Raw genomic sequence first — 22167 nt, forward strand, 5'->3', positions numbered from 1 at the left:
TGTAGTGTGTGTCCAGTAGCCAGAGCTGGGCAGCGTGAAGTGCAGCAGCCAGGAGAGACTAAGAGAGGAGCTGCAGCACACAGCCACAGACCCAAGGCAGTGATTGATAGCCGGTGCCCGGCTGGAAGGGGAAGAGAGAGAGAGAGAGAGAGACAAGCATCAAAGCAGAGCAGTGACCCCACAGACCCTGGATGCTAGAGACAGCTGCTGAGAGGAAGCAATCGTTACTGGCTGGAGCCAGCATCAGCAGCAGTAATCACAGGTACCCAGTCCCCCTTGGCTGACCCACCCATGTGCCAACCTGCGTAGAACCCAGCTGAGGCCCAGTTCCAGGGACACCCCTCACCCAGCACCTGGAGAGAAGGAGGCCCCTTGAGAGACTCCCTTGGTGAAAGCTCCCTATTTTGCAAAGTGCTTCCAAAGCCTGTTGTTACCTGAGTACAGGAGGTTACCCCAGGAAACGGGAATCTGCCTGCCCCTCTTTCATGGGGATTGTTTTGTGAGTTACCCTGTTGTGGGTCTATGTAGATAAGTGTGCACACTGTTAGGGCCTAATTCAGAGTGAGGATTTGACTTCGTGGGACCTTGTACTCTATCTGGGACTATTGTGTAGTGTGCATATATAAGGTGCCCGGCGCCATCTTGTGGACATTCTTTATTACACCGGTAAAGTCATCTTGAAATACCAGTCTTTGAAGTAAATCTCTTTACCCTTGTCTTTATTATAATATTTTTGCTGACTGTTATTTTATGTAGAACTGTCATTTATTGCACCAGTGTTTAGTGTTACGGTACCATAGGTAGGAATGCTCATGACCAGTACAGTCTGACCCTTGAAACGGACTGAGGTGGTCATTGGTTACTAGTTAGCGTTGCAGAGATATTTATTCATTCATACAGTCGTTATTGTAAGTGTGATGTTTACGCAGTTATGTGAGGAAAGAGCAGCAGGATTGCACTACGTATTCTTTAAATAAATTTCAGTTGCTGCTAAATGTTTAGTGTTGTCTTCTGTGGGTCCCTTGGGTTGTGCCGTTCCCTGCCACAGGTTCTCCAGCAGAAGCCGCAAAGAATCCAGAAGCCGCCGCCGTCACCAGCTCCAGATTAAGGTACGCCATCTTGCACCACACCGAACAGGGGCACTGTCACACATACAGTAGTATATCATAATTCTGTACAGTATCAACAAAATAGAAAACTGTAACAATGAAGTACAGAACTGAATCCATGTAATACAGTCTTTTCTTTCCAGGTGGAAATACACTTTTAGCCACAGATAAAGTAGTTACAAATGGTTTGATTAATGCGTTCAGTGCAATTTCAGCTGGAAATGGAGATGTTACACAACAGGCCATACAGGTACATTTTCAGCAAATATTTATATTAAGATTGTTCTTTATAAAGGTTATTAAAGATTTAAATTTCCCATGTAAAAGTGCATGTACCGTATATACGCTCATAATGTACGTAGGGAAAAGATAACTGTGGAAATCCAGTCATGATGCATCCAGCTCAGCAGTAGTATCTGTGTCAGAGATAAGAAGTTATAGAATAGAGACACAAAGAGATAGCACAGAGATAACATAGATACTGGCGTGACAGCAGTAGTAATAAATGTTCCATTACTATATTTGTGCACAATATAATAATGTAGCAAATTATCATATATACTAAAGAACATATAATGTGTAATGCAAGGTGCATGTTCAATGTCAAATGTAAAAACTACTTGAATTCAATCCATAAATGAAATTAATCTAAATGTTGTACATATTTGTTGTTTACCTATTTAACAATTTAATCTGATCATAGTTCTTGTAACTGGCTCCAACCTTGTAACAGGAGCTGGGTGCTGCATGTAATATTATGCTGCTTTCACATTGTTTAAGAGCTGGTATTTTGAAACGGTATTTAAAACGGTATATTACCGTTTTAAACCCCTTTCACACCGCACATAAATACTGGGTCTCAAGCAGGTTTGCAGTGTGAAAGCAGGACAGACAGTAGCTATAAGACAGTGTAGTGCATATTTAATGAGCTGCTCATTACATATGCATATATTTAATGAGCGAGTCACGATTATTACATATGTGCATATGAATGAGCAGCTCATTACATATGCACATATATAATGAGTGCAGTGCATATGTAATGAGCCGCTCATTACATATGTGCATATGTAATGAGCCACTCATTACATATGCACTGCAATCATTATATATGTGCATATGTAATGAGAGTCTCATTACATATGCATTGCGCTCTCATAGCTACTGCCTGAGTCCTATATACCGGTTCATAGCCGTTCACACTGCATAAAAAACGACTGAACCGTGTAGGACTCTGCTTTTCACCCGTTTGCAAATACCAATTATTTATAACCGGTAAATGCAGACTGGTGCTTTCACACTGCAGCTCTAACTGTTTTAAAAGGCTAAGAAATCAGCAATATACCGGTTATGAGCTGCAGTGTGAAAGGGGTATTACTGTGTAGCACCGGACTCCTGTCAGTGAGCATTTGTGATGTGGTGTTTGAATACATTGCAAGATTGTTTTAAAATAAAATTGCATCACAGGACGAAACTTGCAAGAAAGCCCTGTTCCTGTGAATCCTCACCACACTTCTTGGGTATTTTTCACAAAAAAATTGCAAAAAAAAAGCCCTGAGAATTTATCTGTGCATACACTAGCAGTGGCAAATGCAAGATTTTTCAAGTAGGTTTCCAAATGTAATCCAAAATCTCCCACTCTGCAGTGCATTGGAGTAAGTCAAAGCCCTGAATATTCTTATGCACTGAATACTATATGATACTGTATGAAATACAGTATTAATATTAACAGTACAGATGGTCTATAGTTCAGGCTGTTTCAAACATTTAAATAAGTGGTAAGGAAAAGGATAAACAAACATAATAGAAACAATACTGCACTTTCTTAGCTCACAATCTCCCAATTCATGGTAAGGCTCCTGTCTCTTCCTCCTGGCAGCTGCTCTCTGGTCCAGTGCAATGTTTGAGAGCTCAGATTCACACATAGAGTAATTGTGGTAAATAAAGCTGGTACACTAGGCATGTGCAGCAACTCTGCTCTGTTCCTTACACTGCATAATGTGGCGGCAGTTCTAATAATCATATTATATACCAGTGTTATTGTTGTCATAATTTAAGGCACTTGTCAAGAGATTGGGGGGTTTTCGGACAACCAGAAACCCCCCTGCATTTGCCTATGACTAGCAACCCTTCCTTGTGCCTTCTCTCCTCTCCTCCTTGATGTGTGTACTCCAGATATCCCCCTATATGCCTATCATTGTGCCTACCAATATGCCACTCTCCCATCTATAATAGAAGAAAAAAACCGTGCACACTTCACACAGGCATTAGTGGAATCCTTGTCTACAGTATGAGCCGATCAGCTGATGTGTGCGGACATCTATGGTGTACTGACAGTCCAGGATGGCAAAGAAGGAAATTAGCATGCATGTGACTTCTATTTTATTATTTTCTAATATAATTATTATTTAGTTTCTGTGATCAGCCGGTGTTCTATATAGACACACAGGGGCAGATGTACTAAGTCTTGGAGAATGATAAAGTGAAGTGAGATAAAGTACCAGCCAATCAACTCCTAATTGCCATGTTAATAGGCTATGTCACAAGGATCACAAACACAGGGTCTCAGGTGATGACTTTGTAGTTTATTTCTCGACAGCAGGTTACAGCATAGCAGGTTCAATCCACGTGCTGTCAGTATGACAGGCAGTGGAATACAGGATCTCTGGTCCATAAACTGAACGATTTTCATGTCCTGGCATGGTTGGTCTTCCCACCCTTCTTTTAGTAGATCTAAAATTCCTCTGGGCTGTCTCCCATAGAGGAGTTCACATGGACTAAACCCTGTAGAGGATTGGGGTAGCTCTCTGACCACAAACATCAAGTAAGGTAGGAGCAGATCCCAATCTTCTTTTTCTTGAGACACTGCCCTCTTTATCATTTGCTTAAGGGTTTTATTAAATCTTTTTACAAGGCCATCTGTTTGCAGGTGGTACACTGAAGTGGTAATCCTGTCTACTTTTAGCAACCAGCATATATTATTCATGAGTCTAGACACAAAAGGTGTACCTTGGTCCATTAAGACCTCTCTCAGTATTCCTAAGTAGCCTCTGGGAACCTGGTGGCATAATCAACTACCACCAATATGTATTGGTGCCCTCAAGCAGATTTTCCAATGGCCCTATCAGATCCATACCAATCCGCTCAAAAGGTAAGGAAATGATAGGGAGTGGTACCAGTGAAGCCCTGAACTCTGGCTGTGGGGCTGTCCTCTAGCACACTGGGCATTCCTGACAATACCTCTTAGTGGAAGCATAGATGCAAGGCCAGAAGAACCTTAACTGGATGCGTTGGAGTGTTTTCTCCTCCCCCAAATACCCCATTTTTTCAAAAAAGTAGGGTACACCCTCTGATGGAAAAGCATCAATTACCCTGCCATTAACCACTTTAACAGTCTCAAAGGCTTGTACAAAATTGCTATCATCGTGTTGATCTCTCCCAAAGTCCTATAGTGATATCTTTTCACCAACTGGGTTTCATTGGGCCTCATACTCAGTCTTTTTGGGGTGGTTCAGGACCAGCAGCATCTCTTCCAGATGCAAAACTTTGATAGTCTCTGGTCTCTGGCCCATAAGTTGCTTCAGTGGCCGTCGGTTTGTTGGTGTCATGCCCAAGCAGCCGAGAAGAATGCCAGGCCCAGGTAAAATTTTGATGACGTGGCCTAAGTGTGGGAGGTTTGGGCACCTCCCGCACTTAGGCCACACCCCCAAAATGTTTAGAGGAGGGTGAAAGAAAACTCTAAAAACTGTAATCTCAGCAAACACCTACAGCATGTGCTGTGCTGACAGCAAGCTCAGCATGACCTCTCATGCTGAGCCTGCTGTCAGCACAGCAAATGCTGTAAGAGTACGTGCTGCTGTTGCTACCCGGTAGGGACGGAGGGGGAAGGTAGGGGTCGGACCAGGGCCCCTGCGGGGCCCCTCCAGCAAGCCTGGTCCCGGGTAATTAGTACCCGCCCCCCTCGGCTGCCCTGGTCATGCCAGGTAATTAGCTCCTGCAGCAATGGAAAGTCACGACCCAGGATCAGTGGATGAGGTGTTCTGGAGGTCACTGCCACTACCACCTTTAATATCCAACCTTGAACGGTCAGAGGTAAGTAGACACATGGACACTCATCCACATCACCATGGATGCACAACACCCTGACAGGAGGCTGGACCATGTCGGCTCCTGTAGGAACCACATTGTCAGCAACCTGGGCATTGCTGGGCCCTGTCACTCCAATCCTGTCCAGTATAGCCTTCTTCAGGCTAGGATAGGAGTATGCCTCAGAAAAGTCACATCCATATATGCTCGCTGTGCCTCCCCTGTTAAACAGGATATTCCTCCGCAAGCCATCCCAACCACATGGCCATGCGCTCAAAAGTGCAAAGGAATGCCTCTATATCATCAGCTGGCGTGAGCTTCAGTATCCTTTTTCGCTCTGGCTCACTTTTTTTAGTGCTTTTAACTCATCACACAATAGTTGAATTTGAGGCTGCTGACTGGCAGCGATTTTCTGCTGCACCCAACATTTCATCTGAATTTGGGTTTGCTGTGCAGCAACCATATTCTGAATCTGGGTTTGTGACAAGGATCACAAACACAGGGTCTCAGATGATGACTTTGTAGTTTCTTTCTCTACAGCAGGTTACAGCGTAGCAGGTTCAATCCACATGCAATCAGTATTACAGGCTGTAGCATACAGGTTCTCTGAGTATAGCAGACTGTTAACAGGCTCCAATGGTCCCTATACTATCACATCCCTGGCCTACCACTCGATATTCCACCATCGAGAGCAAGATGACTCTGCCCTGGAAACCCTTATAACAGGAAATCACAGATTCTGATGATTACACCTGAGATTCTGCTACTGTTACCAAAACCTGGTCTGGATCGTCCACATTACTTTCATGTGGAGGAATGCTGGCATTGCCACAGCTGTTTTTTGCAATATAACTTCTAGTTGAACAGATTCAATTTCCCTTTACTGGTATAAGAACTGTGATCTGCTTAAAAAAAGGGATTGGAGGCTAATCCAGTAAATTTACAGCAAAAGTCCATTCATATAATACAATGTTACTAAAATAATGTAAAAATGGCGTGGAAAAGAAAAAAAAAGTTTTATGTGGCGGGATGCACTAAAGTGAAAATGTCGTAAAACCAAGTTATCAGGGTTTTTACCCCCCTCCGCCGGGCCGGCAATGAGGAGGGTACTGCCAGCTTTTGCTGGTTATACCCTGTAGAAGCCTATGGGCTTCTCTCCGCAACGCTGTGTGAGGGATCCATCACGGATCCCTTCCAGCATGCCCCGTGGGTGGGTCGTCACTCTGCGCATAAGTGCAGCGATGGTGCTGCATTGCAAGCAACATCTCTTATCGCAAGAGCTGTCCCTTGCGTTACTAATCGCATATGTTAGTGCATATGCAATTAGTAAAAATGCGAAGCCTGGTGGAGGGGGACGAAAATGGGTGGTGGATGTTAGAACATCCCATCCATGTTTTTTTTAAATTTCAGAATGCTTTTCTATGGGCTTTCTGCACCTATCTGAAGCCAGTTCATTTTTGAACATCCCATTAAGCTTTTGCTTCAGACAGCTTTATCATATTCCTCATGTTCACCACTTTGATGATTTCGGTTATTGTGAGATCTACGTTTTAAGAAGTGGAGATTCCAATGAGCAGGGGCAAACGCAGGATTTTCAGAAGGGGGTTTCCAGACGGGCAGAGCAAAGCACGGAGATGGACACTTATGTGACCCAGTATATGCCGGGTCAGTTAAAGTATTATAGATAGACCAAATGTATATAAATAATAATAATAGCAATAATATATATATATATATATATATATATATATATATATATAAAACAAACAAAAGTGGTCAGGAATTGCGCTTGGAGTAGGCCTTTCGACCAGCTGCAACTCTGGAACGACTCTCCTGTTAGTGAGAGACACAGATAGAATACAAGAAAGGGGGGGTTGTCCAGAGTGCGCTCCAGTAGTACCACCTAGCCAGTAAGGGTATAGAGTCCCAAATTTGTGTGATCCTGCCGTCACTTATATCCAAACGGAGTGTTCGTAAACTTCAAAATAACATCGAAGACTTCGAATTTAAAAGGTAGTTCTTTATTAGAAGCCCAACGCGTTTCGTCTACACGACTTCATCAGGGGCAAAGGCATGGCCTGGTATGGCCAGAAATCCAGACAGAAGTAAACAAATGGAAGTATCCCTTTACATATACAGTTAAAATCGGTATTGGTAGGTATGGGAACTAAGCGCCAAAAGGTATAAATCTCCAAAAATAGCTCCTTGAGAGGAGATATAGAACCAAAGGGGTGGAATCCAAGGTGTAAGACTGGAGGGAATGTCTTACTCTCTCACAGCCAGCCAGATAAAAGCAAATATAATATGATCCGCAGCAAGCGAATATAGGTGCTTACTCCACTGCAGACCACTGCAGATATGTATACACACACACACACACACACACATACATACATACATACATACAGGGGTGTCAACAGCAGTGTAGACCCCTGGGCGTAGCAATGTATTGTGACCCCCTACTGATCCTCCAATGGTAGGGGTCGGGGAAGCTTTGATGTCCTGCGGGTGGTAGGGGGTATTATACCAACCGCTCAGCATGTAGGGCCTGGATCAGTAATTTCCACTAATTACCCCTTTACTGCACAGAAGGTGGGAGATGGGGTGGTAGAAGGGGGCATTGGGCTGAATGAAGGGGCCCTGATACATAACTTCCAAGGTGGTAGAGGATGTTTACTATGCAGAGGAGGGGTGTATAGTGGAGTGGGCTTATTATTCATAATTTTCTGGTGGGAGGACAGCTTGCTTGACTGCAGATATCTCCAGTTCCCGGTAATAGATTTCTTAGATTTTAATGGAATTAAAAACTAGAGAATCCCACCTACCAAATGATATTAGTGACTATGGAATCATAGTTCAGGAGGCAGAGCAATCTGCCAAGAGGATATAAAACTGCATACCAGGTGTGTGGAGCCGGAGCAGTAATCAGCTGCTGGAAGACTGATTTCTCTAGTTCTCGGCACAGTAGAGACAAGCTATAAGTGTCCAACAAAGGGGGAGAGTCCCAGCTTTTGGAATATACCCTCATAAAAACTATAAGTCAGACAGAACCTGAAATATCTGACTGGGAATAGCAATTAACAGGCTTGGATGGGGACCACTGCTTTGAAGTCAGATATCTCTGGTTACCAAGGGCCAATTTTTAAAATTCTTGTACCCATGGAAAGAGGGGACCCTCAGCTTTCAGTCTAGGGCCCTAAGAGTCCTGGGGGGGTTTCTGGGTACTCAGAAACCCCCCCTGCGTGCGCTACTGATGAGGATTTCCTTTTATTGGTATAGGTGATTTGCACATAACCTTTTTTTATTCATTAGAAAAAATAATCATTGATTTGGTCAATATCGACCTTAGATTTAAAATTCAACAGCTCTGATTATTAAAATGTTGCTCTTGTTTTGACAGCTGGAAAGTACTGGCTTAAGCCTGAACTCAAAGGAGTTTTTGAATGGCAGAGTTTACATTGACAATACAATTGGGAATGAAACATTTTTTTTAGTCACTTGGCAAAATGCATTACCAAATATTACTGTACAAGATCCAAAAGGAAAGGTGTATACGGCTGCAGATTTCATTAATGATAACACTGCTAAATCATCAAGGCTCGCAATTCCAGGAACAGCAGAGGTAATCTTCATTTTGTTATGTATTTTTGAAAAGTACTTTATTAGTTTAAAATAATATAAGATATACAAATACAAACATTTAAAATAGCCAAAGAATAAAAAAATTTCCTAGGGTAAACCCATGGCTATTATGCTTAGCGAAAAACAAGTTGTAGGGGAGGGGAAGCTGTTTTTACTCTTTTTTGTGGTTGTGAGGAGGGGAGTGATGGGATCCACCATCCTTTGTCTCTTGCTTACTAAGGGGGAACCTATAAGTGGCAGATAAAGCAAAGTAAAAGCTGGCAAAATACATTGAACAAAACCATTGAGGTAGGCATAAGTGGATTTAGTGTTCTAGAGCATGGGTCCTCAAACTGCGGCCCTCCAGATGTTGTGAAACTACAAATCCCAGCATGCCTTGCCACAGTTTTAACACTCCCTTATATCAAAACTGTGGCAAGGCATGCTGGTATTTGTAGTTTCACAACATCTGGAGGGCCGCAGTTTGAGGACCCATGTTCTAGAGATATGACAAGAGGCCAGTTGTCATAAATATATACTGTATAGATACAATGAATCAGCTGGCATAGGTGAGAGGAGAGGAAAATAATAGATTAACCCAGTGGTTCAAAAACTTTTTTTGAATCACTGCACCCTAGATCATCAACATTTTTTCACGGTACCCCTAGGACAAACATTTCACAAACAAATACTGTGTTAAAGTAAATTGTGTTTATATGTCATCCTTAGGATCAGTTATGTGGCGAGGGACGGGATTTGCTTCTGTTTGTCCACATATGTTATGAATGGCAGCCACCAGCACTGATTTTGCAGTTATATTGGCCATAAATCATTGGAATTAGTCCTGGACCACCAATCTGAGGCACCCCTGCAAGTGTCAGGAGGCACCCCAGGGTGCCTATGCCCACAGTTTGTGAACCATTGGATTAACCCGTTGAGTGCCAAATGAATTTGTCAAAATAGGTGTGAAAATGGCAAGCAAACATTGTTATTCATCATAATGACCTGCAATGTTGACCTTATATAGCAAATCTAATCTTTTTTTTTACGCAACATTTTTTATTTGAAATTATAGAACAAATGTGAGCGACACTGGCATTTTTATTGGATATTTTGCACATCTGTCACAGATGTTGGCACTCAAAGGCTTAAGCAAGAAGGGAACAATTTAGTTCACAGCAATGTGTGTCGGCCATGTTTGTGTGCGCACTTCAACATATATTAGGCTAGACACACGTCAGTCATTTTGAATTGAATAGATGACAAGGGCAAGCATCTATAAGGCAAAAAAACAGCAAGCAGAGAGGATATATTAAAATAGGGGGTTACATATACATAATAGAATTCATAAGCCATACAATAGAGATGCTAGGGAGTCAAAGCTGAAATTATGCAAAGCAAAAGGAGGAAACGTTGATATTGGGAGGTATGAGATATGAGGTACTGTATAATGGTAGGATAGACATAGAGGGAACAAGATGAGATCTAACTTACTAGGATAAATGGTATACAATGTATAGGTCAACAATCACTAGATCGACAGTGAATAAGTAGATATGTAAAAATGGCTGACATACTCTAGGTCAACAGTGGAAAGCAAAAGGTTGACATGAACATAATTGAAACATGAAATGGCTGACACAAGTTTTTCCTGTTTTTGTAGTGTCTTTGTCGACATATGACACACAGAGGATTAATTGGGACCCCTGGCCTGCCAGACAGCCACCTGCTCCTCTGTACTTAGCTGCATACATGATAACTTTTTATAAAGTCCCAAAATGGCCAACCATATCAGGTGTGCAGTGGGTTAGAGGGAATTGCAGTTAGAATCATTGTTGACCTAGTCCCCTGTTGTTCAAAACCACAAATCAGGTCATTGAATTGCAAGGGTGAAGGACCATGAGGAAGCTATTACATGTAAATTGCATCAGGAACCTGTTGCAGGTGTGTGAGGGCTAGAGTTAAAACGCATTTTGCTTTATATACTAAAATGGGAGATCTATTGAAAATGGGATGTTGCTATTGGCAACCAATCAGATGCAATCTATTTTCTAATAGAAGGTGCTAAATAAATAAGACGATTCTTATTGGTTGCCTATAACAACATCCATCTTCAATAGACCTCCCACCTTAGTAAATACTGTAAACCCCACTGTGTCTACAAGAAGTGTCTACATACAGGGGTAAGTGGTTACATAATCTAGTATTGTCTAAATATTTTCATGTCACTAAGATAACGCTTTAAGCGCGTTGATATTACGTAACATATTAGAGATCTTCTGGGATATTTGAAGATTATCTATAATGTTAAATCTTTGGTGCCTTAATAATAATTTACTGTTTTGTTCTTATCAATGTTTCATAGTTTGTTGAATGTAGTAACAAGTTTTTATTTTTCAGAGAGGTGCTTGGGAATACAGTATTGGCAACACGTTAGCAACAGTTCAAGTCTTAGGCATAGTGGTGAATTCCAAAGCTGTAGATGAAAATGTTCCTCCAGTTGTTGTAAATGCTCACATGAGCCAAGACACAAACACGTATCCCAACCCTATGATTATCTATGCCTCAGTGACTCAAGGCCTGACACCAGTCATAGGAGCCAAAGTCACAGCGATAATTGAACCAGTGAGTGGACCCCTAATAACCATCGAGCTTCTGGATAATGGAGCAGGTAACTAATTGTGTACTGCCAAATATATGTTTAATCTAGGGAAGATAAATGTCTAGTATAGCAGTATGAAATTCATATAAAAGTCTAAAAACACTTGTACCACTAAAAAAATAACTCCAATATACCTGTCCCCAACATTGAACCCCAATTTTCATCACTTTCCAAAAAAAAATCCATCTCATTATTAGCCAAATAAAAATAATTAAAAACTTCAAAGTGCTCTATTTATTTTATTAATTGTGGCACCCAAAGGTTCCGGCCAAATAGGGATTTTGCCATATTTATCACCTGTTCAGTGTAGGAGAAATAACATTTGTGACAAGCCTATATAGAATTATCCCCGGTAAAGTATTGCTGCTAATTGGCTAGGGGATTTTCACTATTTTTTTTTTTTTTAAATGGGGTTTTATGGCTGCATATGCCCCAAACAGGAGTTAAGCTGCAGAAAAAAATCTTTGCATAGAAATATGAAAACCTACACTCTCTATGCATTCAAGTGAAGGAGAGCCGATGGGAGAGCCAGCTAGCTATATGTGCACTGCAACACCGCAGTCCCACTACAGAATGCTGATATACAGTATGCAGCAACAATGTAGCGGAACACATCTGTACATACATCAGGTTTATATGTGCTAAGCGGCTCTGCACTATGTATTTGGCACTGTAACCCAGGGGCAGCAGCCACCGCTGATGAGGACACATCTGTATTTGGCAATAAAATATGGTTACAATAACCCTGATAATAACAAAATATTAATATCAAGAAACTGAGAAATGATTAAGGGCTAGAATATGTGTAAATAGAAAGAATTCAGAGGTCGTAAGCCAAAGTAAAAATAAACATGATAAATAAGTATAAATATTGGGTAAATTAAATTTGGAAAGTTGGGTATAAGTGCTGGTACACTACTTCAATCATAGTTGATGTTTGCGCCACATCATTATGACTTTATAATGGGTATGGATCATATTATAGTCTAGATCGACACCAAAAGGTCATGGAAAAGGTTAACACAAGCAAAAGATCGGTATGCGTTTTCACAGTTTTTCCCTGTCAATGTCGACACTTTTACATCCATGTAGACCCCTTTTGGAGTAGCACATATGTTATACATGTATTTGCATTATTTAAAATGTGTTTTGGGTGAAAGAAGCATTAAACTCAGCGTCAGCCCCTTCCTGCAATGTATCATGTATTATTGGCATGTAATTGGAAATCTGGTAGTTTAAAGCAAACCTTTTCATAAGCTGTAAACTGCTTTTCAGGTGCTGATATTGTTAAAGATGACGGTATCTATTCAAAATACTTCATACAATTCTCTGCAAATGGAAGATATGCTTTAAAAGTGCGTGTTGAAAGTAACAAGGGTAAAAGTCGTTTGGCACAGCCCAGTAATCGTGCCCTCTACATTCCAGGTTTTATTGTAAACGGTAAGAAAAAGTTTTCTTTCAAATGTATCCTGGTTATAGTGAAAATATCTTTCATAAATCTATAATTGTTTTCTCTATTTCTATGCATAATATTTCGCACACTGCTTTTTATTTTATTTTCTTGAAATAAATGTATATACCTACCTTGGATCCAACTAGTTGGATGGTTGGAGGAAAGTTGGTCTGATGTGTGGCCAGCATTAGTATAGCACACTGGTAGCAGGGGTTTATTAATTTTTGATAGCATACTAATACAAGGGTGATAGGAACTTAGGATAGGATACTAGCAGCAAGAGATCAGGACAACAACCAATAGCAAAGTGCCAGGAACTAAGTATTACAATTGGATAGTAGAATTTCATGGGGGAATTTCATAGGGACAGCATGTGCAGCCATGTGGCAGCATAAACTCAACAATAATATTGCCCTGATTGTAGAGAAAGAGAACATTTGAAAGGCCAGACAGGACAGTTGCTTATCTGATGGGAATGCAGAGAGTGTGGCTAACTGCAGCATTTCTGAAGCAGCAGAAATCCAGAATACAGTGCACCTCTGGATGGAGATTAGTGCAGCTAAAAAGTACATACTGTAGTTTGCTGAGACTAGAGCTTCAATCCCTAGCACATGCAAAATGACATAGGGGCAGATTTATTAACATTTTCTTTTTTACTAAATAATTAAAAATGGTGTTATCACACCCATGTCACATTATTTTAGTATAATCTAATTGTATTAAAGGGCTTTTGGAGCAGTTTTTCGTGAAGAACAGAATTATCACAGTCATATCATCGATATGACTGCCCCTGCGCAGCTTTCTCTGGCTCTATGCAGTGAATGCTGTTCTGAGATCCGTGTGTTCACCTACAATGGATAATCACTGTGGGCAGTGGCGTAACTATGGAGTGGCAGCCCCAGCTGTTGCTTGGGGGAGCCAGCGTTCTCATGGCGCAATGAAAAATACCTGCTGTCCTGTATGATCACACAGTTAGCTTTCACTCAGTAGTATTGGGCGGTGGTGGCTGTGTACTGCAGCTGTGTATTGTAGGTGACAGCATATCTAGTATTGTCTTTACCCGCACACACACTTCCGCTAGTATCCCAAGTCAGACCATGGAAGTGTTATGCCGCATCGGCACACATCACTCCTGGGGAGCTGCAGCACTACACATGGTGGCACAAAGTGGCCCAGGTAACCAGCCTGCACAATTGTCATGTTTTACTAAAGAAGGGGGAGGGGGGGGCACCACAAATTTTTTGGCAGGGAGGAGCTAAATTTATAGTTACCTACAGCCAGGGACTGATGATTGGTGCTTCGGTGAGGGCTGACATTCACCCAGTCCTCCTGCTCTACTGCATGATCCCTGGGTCAGTAAGTGAAGCTGCACCAGGGGTCACACAGCAGAAGAGGATCCGATGGCTGACAGCACTCTCAGAGCAGAAGTTCCTGCTTTGAGATGAGTAAAATTGTAGGGATCGCAGCCCTCAGGTGGAGTAGTAGCGATGGCGGGAACTCTGTGGTATCAGCGGCAATGATGGGGGAGTATGCACAGCGCATACGTACTTGGGGTATTTTTTTGGTACTTGTTTCTTTTCAGGCCGCCCAGTATGCATTTAGTGTACTGGGCTATTCTCCGTAGCGAAATCGCATCACATTGGATCGCACAGCGTGTATAGTGCTGTGCGATGCGATGCGATGCAATGTCCATATTAAGTGCACAGGAGTGCTTATACAATGAAATATTGCATAAAATCGCACGGCACCATACACTGGGTGTGAGCCGATGTAATGCGATATTTCATTGTATAAGCACCCGATGTCCATATTAAGTGCACAGGAGTGCTTATACAATGAAATATCACATAGGATCGCACTGCACCATACACTGGGTGTGATCCAATGCAATGCTATATTTCATTGTATAAGCACCTGTATGACATGTCATGGGTGCTTACAATTGAAAGCACCTCTGCCATTGTGTAGCGTGGCAAGCGCAGTGACCTTTTCATACCCCCAATACGTGGAGTTGATTTTATAAAGTGTGGCGAGCGGACGTGGATTACTTTACATGTATTCCGCGTCCCCTCGTGGGACTCACTGCGCTCGTCACGCTTCGGGCTCGCTGCGCTCGCCTCTCTTTAAAAACTCAACTCCACACCGACGTGGATAGTGGAGGTATGAAAAGGTCGGAGGACGCGTTCCGCCGCCGCTCGCCACGCTTCGGGGCTGGCGTGGATAGTGGGGGTAATTTAGGAACACATTCTCACCTGCAATATCACACAGCTGACACAGTAATGACATCATGTGTTAATTATTAAAAGTAATGAAAGGAAGTGGGCAGGCAGCTAACATTTGGTGACCTCATTAGCATGAGAACTCCCAGCATTCTCATGGGAACGCCCATAAAACACTGGGAGTTCACATATGCTAATGCTGTTCGCCGCCCCATACCCCTTTCCACCCCCGCCTGCTGTCCTGGGTGCGTGCACCCAGTGATCAGAGTATTCGCAGTGGGTGCACGCTCCCTGCGTATGCACATCGGTCCCCATGCGAATGAATGGCCGCAACGAACGGACCTGAATAAGGTCCTAAGGGCGGGAAAATGCGGTAAAACCCCGTTTTACCGCATTTTCCTATGTACTATTACCCGGCCGCCAAGTCACCGCATTGTAGGGTATCGCCACCTTCGGGTGGCGAAACCCTATAGAAGCCTATGGGCTTCTTTTCGCCGCCCGACACCTCTGCCGAAAAACCCGCCGACCCCCCTCTCCCCCTCCCTCTCTTACCTGGTCCAGGTCCTCCTGGACCCAGAAGGTACCTTCCTCCCCCTAGTGAGGCAGCCGGACGTCCTTCCGGCTGCAGGGGGGAGGAGGCGCCGGGGACAGCTTGCTTAGCTGTCCCCGGCGTGAGGGATGCAGGAAGGGGCAGGGAGGTGACGGAGACCCCCAGCACACCACATTCCAGGTATCGCGGGGGGCCTCCGTCACTGCATCGCGATGCCAGCCGCATATGTTAGTACATATGTGGCGGCATCGCGGAGAACAGGCAGCGAAGGGCGGCGATGTATATTAATACATCCCGCCCTAAGTCTGGTAGCAGGTTCTATAGAGCTTTCATAGTGATGTCCCATAAAAATGATTTAACTAAAGTCCATTATAATTCTCTTTGTAGGATCTATTTCCATGAACCCTCCACGTCCAGAAACTGTTATTGATGATCTTAACTTGGGAGACTTCAGTAGGACAGCTTCAGGTGGTTCTTTTGTGGTATCTAACGTCCCTGCAGCAGGAAATCAGCCAGACATATATAAACCAGATAAAATAACTGACTTAAAGGGAGAAATAAAAAACCAAAGCGTTGTGTTATCCTGGACAGCAACCGGTGATGATCTGGACCAGGGAAATGGTGAGTAAAATTGTGTTATGAATAAGAATGTTCTTGCAATCTGTACATTTTAAAACTGTATTTTTGATTTATATATCACATTTATCACCTACATAAATACATTTGGTCGCACGGAGGACGGAATGAATCTGAATAAGGTCCCATGTGTATATTACACATCTTTTGCGTGCAGTGTCATGTGTCAATGAACAAATAAATTCTTAAGAAGACTCCCCACATAATTGTACAAATAACATAGGCCCTTATTCTGGTTCACTCGCATAAACAAATTCCTTCTCAAATGGACAAAACCATGTGCACTGCAGGGGAGGGGGGGAGATGTAACATGTGCAGAGAGAGTTAGATTTGGGTGAGTTATTTTGTTTCTGTGCAGGAAAAATACTGACTGCTTTATTTTTGCACTGCAATATAGATCTCACTTTGAAGTAAAAACCCACCCAAATCTAATTCTCTCTGCACATGTTACATTCCCCCCCCCCCCCCCCCCCCCCCTGCAGTTCACATGGTTTTGTCTATTTGAGAAGGAATTTGAGTGAACCAAAATTAGGGCCATAGTATGGTCCCCATCATTGCATCTTACAGTATTTTTCTTATAATTTTGAAATATATATTTTATTGCCACAAATGAAAAGTAAACTAAATTAACATTACAATGATAATGCCTTAATATGCCATAAGAACAAAATATCATGGCTATACTGTACATAATAGCATTTGTGCCCTGCTCTGCCTGGCTTTTATACTGTATATAGACATCGGTAGATCTGGCTTCATAATGTATGGTAACATTGAGTCTATCCTGTTCCCACCCCATACCCTGTAGCCAGTGGAAGGGTGGAGCACAGTAAAACCCTTCCAGTTCAAAGAGCCTTTCAGATAGTATGAATTGTGTGCCCAGTAGCCAGGGCTGGTGTAAGGCTTCTCAGCACCCTAGGCAAAACTTCAACCTACTGTCCCCCCCCCCCCCCCATGCTGCCACCAATAAACACTTTCCAAACCCTTAAGGCATACTTGCCTAACATTCCGGAATGGCTGGGAGGCTTCAAAAAGACATGTGGTCCTCCCAGCCCCATGGGAAAGTGGGCAAGTCCTCTGCTTTCCCTGGAGGCTCCAGCACCCTCCCCTTTACCACCTACAACAGAGTACAAGGAAGAAGGGCCAGCAAAGTAGGGAAGTATGCCTCAAGGTAAAGTATGGAGGTGAGGTCTTAGACGTTCCACAGCCGCCACCTGCATTAAGTAAAACAAGGATCCTCATAGATATCCTAGATTTTTTTCATAGGCTGACTCGGTGGCACCCCCCAGATCCTGGCTCCCTAGGCAGCTGCCTAAAGCTGAGAAAAAAAGGGGTTGTGGAGCGCTTGGAGGTGGTTATTGGTGGGTTGAAGTTATGAATTATATTTCAAAATAACTAAAAGGTCAATTGGGTATCACAAATCATGTACATTTATTAAGACACTGATAAGAAATGAGTAAGTGATAATGATACACTTAATCACATATAATAATTAAAAACAACACAAATATGGTGATAGATTATAAAAGAAATAGGACTGAGCCATATACTTAGAGCGTTCTCCCTTATGCCCAATAGCTGGATCGATCTGTCCTCCTTATTCACTGGAAGTTATTAGTATGGGTGTCCATGAACCATGCTGGGATATTTTTGCCACTGTGTTTTTAGGAATTGCTGTCTCTGTAGATGGAATGACAGGTTTCTACAGGCTGGTGGTAGGCTTTCCCAATAATGAGATGGTGGTGGTGTCCCAAAGGTTTTCTTCCAGTGTAGAAATCAGGTAGGATCACAAATTGGAGGTTGGTACCAGGCAAATGATGGTATAGGGAGTGTCCCGCAATATAGCTCAAGAGTCCAAGGAAAGACGTGCCCTGAGGCCTCTCACTTCCAGCAGCCACGGTGATTAAGTTACGGGGGACCGAGAGAAGACATTGCTGTATCTGGCAGCAGGCCACCTGCTGCCAGATACAGCAATGTCTTCTCTCGGTCCAACCTGATTTCTACACTGGAAGAAAACCTTTGGGACACCACCACCATCTCATTATTGGGAAAGCCTACCACCAACCACTTAGTTCTTCATCAGGATATTATATTTATATATACAATACAGATACAGAGTGCGCTTAAGGTGAAAATACACAACTTTTCCTTTGTTAATAAAAATGCAAATATTTAATAAAAAAAAGCCTACATATAGGCTTATAAAAGATACACAATTTTACACATTCATTTGGTGAAATCAAATCACACAGTGTACAATGATCCAATACAGTAGCAGGCCCAACGCGTTTCGTCAACCACGTGACTTCATCAGGGGCGTTCGATGACTTGATTGACACAAATGCAGTTGTACTTCTTGTAGTGTCTCAGAATGATTGAAACAAACAGATATCACATATAAGAATTTTGTGGGTATGTATATTTCGCCAGATAACAAAGTGTATCCAAAAGCTGAACACTGGAGTGAACATCCGGTCACCCTGCTCTACTTGTTTTGCGATTGAACCTTGATGTTAACACCTGTTAAAAAGTGGGAAAATCAAAGTGTTAAAGGGATATACCCTGGGCCATTTTTTTACAAGAGCTTTGTTATCTGGCGAAATATACATACCCACAAAATTCTTATATGTGATATCCGTTTGTTTCAATCATTCTGAGAAACTACAAGAAGTACAACTGCATTTGTGTCAATCAAGTCATCGAACGCCCCTGATGAAGTCACGTGGTTGACGGAACGCGTTGGGCCTGCTACTGTATTGGATCATTGTACACTGTGTGATTTGATTTCACCAAATGAATGTGTAAAACTGTGTATCTTTTATAAGCCTATTTGTAGGCTTTTTTTATTAAATATTTGTATTTTTATTAACAAAGGAAAAGTTGTGTATTTTCACCTTAAGCGCACTCTGTATCTGTATTGTATCTCTATCTGTTCTGAGTCCCGACTAACAGGGGACTTTCAGAGGTGCTGCTGTCCATTAGTAGGGCGCAGTTTTAGGTATCTTTTGCCCTTTCTATATATATATATATATATATATATATTCTATTCATATATATATATATATATATGAATCTGCTGCAGTGCATAATATACAATCCGCACTGATAAAACATGTTTGTGTTGGTCTTTTTTAAATAAGACGTTACAATATTTTTATATTTGAGTTGGGAATTATTTACTGTATTTTACTTTTTGATCTACAGCTTCAAGCTATGATTTAAGAATGAGCACCAAACACATTGACCTCCAAAACAACTTTAATGGATCAACCCCAATCAATGTCTCCAACATCTCTCCTTTGCCTGCTGGGTCCAGAGAAACATTCACATTTGTACCAGAAAATATTGTTATTCAGAATGGAACTATTTTGTATTTTGCTATAATTGCTATTGATAAAGTGTCCCATAAATCAGATGTATCAAACATAGCCCAAGCAGCTCTCTTGCTTCCTCCAGCATCAGCTCCTACACCACCAGCAGATCTCACAACTAGCACAGCTCCCCCAGCTAGTGACAATACAGAAAAGATTAGTATAACAGCGGTGACAGCTATTGTGTGTTCAGCTGTAGTTGTTATCTGCATTATAATATGTATTACGGTCTGTATTGTAATCTGCCAGAGGAAAAAGGAAGCAGCAACAAGAGTGTGAAACACAAAAAAAATGACATTCTTTTTAATTTAATTGTATGTAATGTTATTTTGTTTTATGTTCCCCTTAATGTACTGTACAGCGCTATGTAATACATATGCACTTTAAAATAAAAGAGATTCCTAAAAATAATAAACTATATATTACAAGCAATAAATTAAATATAGCAAGACATCCAGTTGTTCTCATAAATGTTGCGATGTATGCATGCGATGTTGTTGTATTCATTACACTCCTCACTGGCTGTTTGCACTGTATTACTTTCTTATTAATAGTACAGTCCAGTTATCTATTTATATCCATTTATATCTATCCGTCTATCAAGGTATACATCCAGTGGCGTAACAAGAACCCAGCAGCCCCTGCAGTGGCCGGGAAGGCGCTGTGTAAATGCAGGCACCGTGGGTCTGCGGGGCTATTGTAACGCCGCCGCCAAAGACCGCAAGTTTACTGGTATTCGCTGCGGTCCCGGCTCCCCTCCTGGCTTTGGATGGACTATCATAAAATGTCAGCCCCCCATATAGCAGACAGTTCTCTGAAACTAGAGACTCCCTGAAATAGCAGCAATCTCCCTCTCTCCCTGATTAGTCTAACAATCTCCCTCATTTCACCCAGCCCACATTATGCAGCTGTTACATTTTGGGGGAAAAAAGGAATGAGAGATAGATACATCAGCACCATTTCCCAGCATTGGTGATAAAACGCAGTGATTCCACAATACCTGACACATATCAGTGACTTTTTTTTAGCAAGTACAGTAGCTCCAGTGGCGGAACTAGCGAGTCGTGGGCCCAGGTGCAAAAAAATGTTTTGCCCCCCCCTCCCTACTCCTCCTCCCCCCCCAAACACACAAAATGCACCGTATATATATATATATATATATATATATATATATATATATATATACACACACACACACATACACACATAAATGTACAGAGTACTGGCTTTATTTACTAATATAAATATATAACTATATTCCTGTGCCCCCTCTCCCCCTCTCATATTACTGCTTACTGTGTATATATATATATATATATATATATATATATATATATATATATATATACGTCGCTTTGGAGTAGCACTTCCTTAGCTTAAGAAGCTGTTCAAGTGTTCAAGGGTGCCCACCAGATCCCAAATCGATCTCTCAATAACAATTCCACGTGGTGGCACTCCGTATAATAAACGTATTACACCGCAGGGTTATGACAACGTTTCGAAGGTTTTATTATTCACCTCTTCATCAGGTCACACAAATGCATATCAAAACATTACAACATTTATACTCACAAAACATCAGTGCACGCCTCCCGTTCCGGAGTTCCCGCCGGCGGTGTCCGTCTCCGTCATCAACGTGCGTCACACTACGTCACTCCGCACGGACGTAGACCCGGCGCACACGCTGGGCGGCATCCGTTGCCAAGGGGATCTAAAACAATAAACATACAAATCTTTTAATACACATAACATGAAGAAACATAATGATAAAATGTAAAAAAGCATTAAAATCAGAAGCAGACATGTTAACCGCCAAGCAGCATCAATAACTATAAACATAACATTGCAATATGTGCAGCGCATGACCAGTTACATTGTGATTATTTAACACGCCTATATCAGCATAATACAAGTGAATATAAGCCCTATCACAACCCATTTAAAATATAATGCAATATTGCAGGTTATAGATAGCAGCGCAAGCCCAGTTGCTCGTTGAGACCACGGGGGGCCATAGTCCCCAGGCGGTATATCCAACTGGTCTCCCGTTGCAACAATTTCAATGACCTGTCACCCCTTCTGATTGAAGGGGGTATGTGGTCAATCAGGATGTAACGAAGTGAGGATACATTGTGACCAGCCTGTAGGAAATGCCTTGCCACAGGCTGGTCACTAGACCCACTCTCTAGTGCAGTTTTAATGCAGTGACGATGGGTGGCCATCCTCTCCCGCTAGGTGCGGTCTGACTTCCCGACATAACTCCGTCCACATGGACATGTCAGGAGGTAAATGATGTATTTGGTCGTACACGTTAACCTATGGCGGATGTGATATTTTTTTCCGGAGGAGGGATGGTTAAAAGATGAGGATGCCACCATGGATCTGCAAGTGATGCAGTTCAGTCATTTAAAGCAGCCCATTTTTTTAGAGAGAAAATTGTCTGTATGGGTCTGACTATTA

General features: G+C 42.1%; 1 protein-coding gene across 1 annotated transcript in view; it reads left to right on the forward strand.

The window, feature by feature from the left end:
* Positions 1-20092, forward strand: part of LOC146026398 (calcium-activated chloride channel regulator 1-like) — a 50386-nt gene extending 30294 nt beyond the window's left edge. Inside the window, exons 9-14 of the mRNA XM_083157041.1 lie at positions 1253-1359; positions 8596-8817; positions 11217-11487; positions 12754-12918; positions 16088-16321; positions 19541-20092. Of these exons, the coding sequence (XP_083013167.1) occupies positions 1253-1359; positions 8596-8817; positions 11217-11487; positions 12754-12918; positions 16088-16321; positions 19541-19986 (1445 nt within the window). The 3' untranslated portion in view covers positions 19987-20092. The remainder of the gene's footprint in view (positions 1-1252; positions 1360-8595; positions 8818-11216; positions 11488-12753; positions 12919-16087; positions 16322-19540) is intronic.
* Positions 20093-22167: the final 2075 nt, after the last annotated feature.

Source organism: Crinia signifera, chromosome 8 (genome assembly GCF_055691185.1).
Source record: "Crinia signifera chromosome 8, ASM5569118v1, whole genome shotgun sequence".
Taxonomy (NCBI): Eukaryota; Metazoa; Chordata; class Amphibia; order Anura; family Myobatrachidae; genus Crinia; species Crinia signifera.